This window comes from Cavia porcellus, unplaced genomic scaffold (genome assembly GCF_034190915.1).
Source record: "Cavia porcellus strain 051 isolate PalLab524CR breed Dunkin Hartley unplaced genomic scaffold, mCavPor4.1 scaffold_2, whole genome shotgun sequence".
Taxonomy (NCBI): Eukaryota; Metazoa; Chordata; class Mammalia; order Rodentia; family Caviidae; genus Cavia; species Cavia porcellus.
This window is the reverse complement of record NW_026947485.1, coordinates 115406041-115409283: the sequence shown is the minus strand read 5'-3', so window position 1 is coordinate 115409283 and position 3243 is coordinate 115406041. Positions and strand designations below refer to the sequence as shown.

Here is a 3243-nt window from a genome sequence, read left to right as displayed (position 1 = left end):
ATTACATCAGAAAGGATCTCCAGAATGCCCATATGTTTAGGGTTTGGGCCTGTGAAATGTGAGGAGAGGCAGCACTGGCAGTGATCTCCTCAATAAGTGTTTCAGTGGCATCTTTACTAGGTGTCACAGCTGGAGGACAGAAGTCACCAGGCTCAGGCTGCCAGATGCACCTCTTGTTTGGCTACTTCATTCACAGAGACTTTCCTTCCTGGTCTCCAGGAACTGTGTAGCTTTACGGACCCAGGCCCTTCTCATTGGATCAACCTGACTATGGACTGAAAACCATGGAAAATGAGTCAAAATAAACATTTTCTGCTGTAAGTTTATTTTTCACAGACTAGCAATGAGGTTGTTACAACACTTAAGTGGGTTACTCTGAAACATCAAGTTGCTATTACATATTTTCCTTTAACCTCATACCGAGTTAAATATAAACTTTAATCTCTTTTATTCAGAAATAAAAACTTTCGAAGTATCAGTCATTATTTTCCTATGGATACATAATTTTATTGGAATGTGTACGTAGAAGGTAAATCTTTGACATTTACATAGTATTACTGTGCCATTTCTTAAAAGATTTATGTCCATAGTAAAATTTTCTCCATGGCCTGGGAAAATCAGACCTTCAACTCTGAATTCATCCTTCTGGGAATCTTCAATCACAGCCCCACCCACACCTTCCTCTTCACACTGGTCCTCGCCATCTTCACAGTGGCCTGTGTGGGAAACACAGCTATGGTTCTGCTCATCTACCTGGATGCCCAGCTGCACACACCCATGTACTTCCTCCTCAGCCAGCTCTCCCTCATGGACCTCATGCTCATCTGCACCACTGTGCCCAAGATGGCTGTCAACTTCCTGTCTGGCAGGAAGTCCATCTCTCTGGCAGGCTGTGGGACCCAGATCTTCTTGTATGTGTCCCTGCTTGGAGCTGAGTGTTTCCTTCTTGCTGCGATGGCCTATGACCGCTATGCTGCCATTTGCCAGCCTCTAAGATATCCAGTCCTCATGAGCCAGAAAATCTGTGGCCTCATGGCAGCCTCCTCCTGGATTCTTGGCTCCACTGATGGTGTATTAGTAGTGGTAGTTGCACTGACCTTCTTCTACTGTGGGTCCCGAGAAATACCCCACTTTTTCTGTGATGTCCCTGCCTTGCTCACTCTCTCATGCACGGACACCAAGACATTTGAAAGGATGATATTTCTCTGCTGTGTAATTATGCTTATCTTCCCTGTAACAATCATTATTGCTTCCTACACTCGTGTTATTCTGGCTGTCATCCGCATGGGATCCGGGGAGAGTCGCCACAAAGCTTTTGCCACCTGCTCCTCCCACCTAATGGTGGTGGGCATGTACTATGGAACAGCGATGTTCATCTACATGAGGCCCACATCCGAGAGGTCTGCAACCAGGGACAAAATGGTGTCTGCCTTCTATACCATCCTCACACCCATGCTGAATCCCCTGATCTACAGCCTGCGCAATAGAGAGGTCAGCAGAGCCTTTGTGAAGGTGTTAGGGAAGGGAAAGTCTGCAGAATAAATGGCCTAATTATCATTGCTATAGAATCTGCTTAATGATCATATTTGATTATTTGACAAATATAATTCAAAACTCAAAATGTGCTGATATGCATCATAAAAGAGACATAGTTTTACACAAAAGAATTATAATTAAAAATACTTTATGCTATAATTATCAATTATCTATGATTTTAGCACAGAGATTGTACAAATGTATACCTAAAAAATCTTAAACATTAGGTATTTGCCTCTCATAATACCTCATTCTCTGGTGTGTTTTTAATGTACAGCAATTTAACATTTGCCAGCCAACAATATTGCTTAGTATTACTTTACACGTGAAAATAGTCAACTCTTAGGAAAAATTGAGGTAATTATATGGAATGTTATATTACTGCTTATAAGGTCATTATTATTGCTTATGAATTTAAACTTTTCCTGTAAGACACATCTGGCTTCTTGATGACCTTGTTCATTTATTTGCATGTATTTCCTTTTGCAATGCATATTGATCTTTTACACATGCATAGTTAACATGTGAACATAAATCTAAATCTACATTTTGCATCCTTAAATATTCTCATCCTTATTTGTGTCACATATGCAAATTATAAGTGAAATAAATCAAACTCACCTGTATAAATACCGAATAGTTTCCCTAGTGTAAGAAACGATAAGAATACTTGGAAGTACGTGGTAATCATGATTCCCAGTCACACTGGTTTGAAGCCGTATAATGTTTTCACTCATTACTTGGAATGGTTTTAATTTGGGTGTTTTTATTTTATTGTCTGTGATACTACAAATGACTATTTTGAAGAGAATAAGAGCATAATAGCCTACACTGATTTAATATCATCCTGTTTTGAAGCCCCATCAAGTTTTTGTTCATTTGTTTCCATTGGTTGTAACATGTGGTACCTTATTACATCTTAATGTATGCGATAGTATAAGCAAGTTTTTTATAGACAAAGTCATAGTATAGAAATTGATGTTTGGTTTCTGCTAGCTGGTTCTAAATTCCCTGCAATAATTTCATTCTCTTGAACAGTCTCACACTGTCTTGATAAATTTGATGCTATAGTATACGAAGTTAGACTCAAATATTTCAAGGAAAGAGTCACTATGTTAACTACCATTAATGTCAAGCTATCTGGGGGTGAAACACAATGATTGTTAAATTTTTCGATTCTGACCGGTGTTGTTATATTGATACATTCTTTTTTTAAATCTCAGTCTCCCCCCTTTTTTCTTTCCTTTTTTAAAAAAAATTAATTTATTTCTTAGTATCTTGTAACTAAGGGAAAGTTAAATTAACAATAGTAGGATAGATTATAGTATTTCTTTTTTGTTTCCCTATTAACCTGATTTGAACCCCTGTATTGTTCTCCACATCCTGTTCTGACAGATTTTATTATATTCTGTTTCGCTTAATAGTATCAAGTTTGAGGGTATAGGCAACCATTTGGAAGGCTACCAGATATTCTATGATGCCCGTTATTATTTGACTATTATCTTCTTTGGAATCCTGTAAGCTCTCCAATGTGGTTTTATTGGTCTTATGTACAGTTTTGTTCAATTATTTTACACTAGCTGATATAGGCTACTCTTTTTAGGATAACAAGAGGCATAATGGTAACCATTGTTGATCACCTAGTAATCCCCCCCTTTATTTTTTTATTTTATTTTATTTTATTTTCATCTTATGCTATGTCCAACC

The 3243-nt window shown here is 37.8% G+C and overlaps 1 protein-coding gene across 1 annotated transcript; it reads left to right on the top strand.

Annotated features, from left to right (window-relative positions):
* Window positions 1-603: 603 nt before the first annotated feature.
* Window positions 604-1542, top strand: LOC101787981 (olfactory receptor 2M3-like). The gene has a single exon (XM_013143268.2). It carries the CDS (start codon window positions 604-606, stop codon window positions 1540-1542), a length of 939 nt encoding a protein of 312 aa, XP_012998722.2.
* The last annotated feature ends 1701 nt before the right edge of the window (window positions 1543-3243 follow it).

Bases quoted from the DNA above. Each gene is read 5' to 3' on its own strand.
- LOC101787981 (XM_013143268.2), top strand. From the start codon at position 604: ATGGCCTGGGAAAATCAGACCTTCAACTCTGAATTCATCCTTCTGGGA.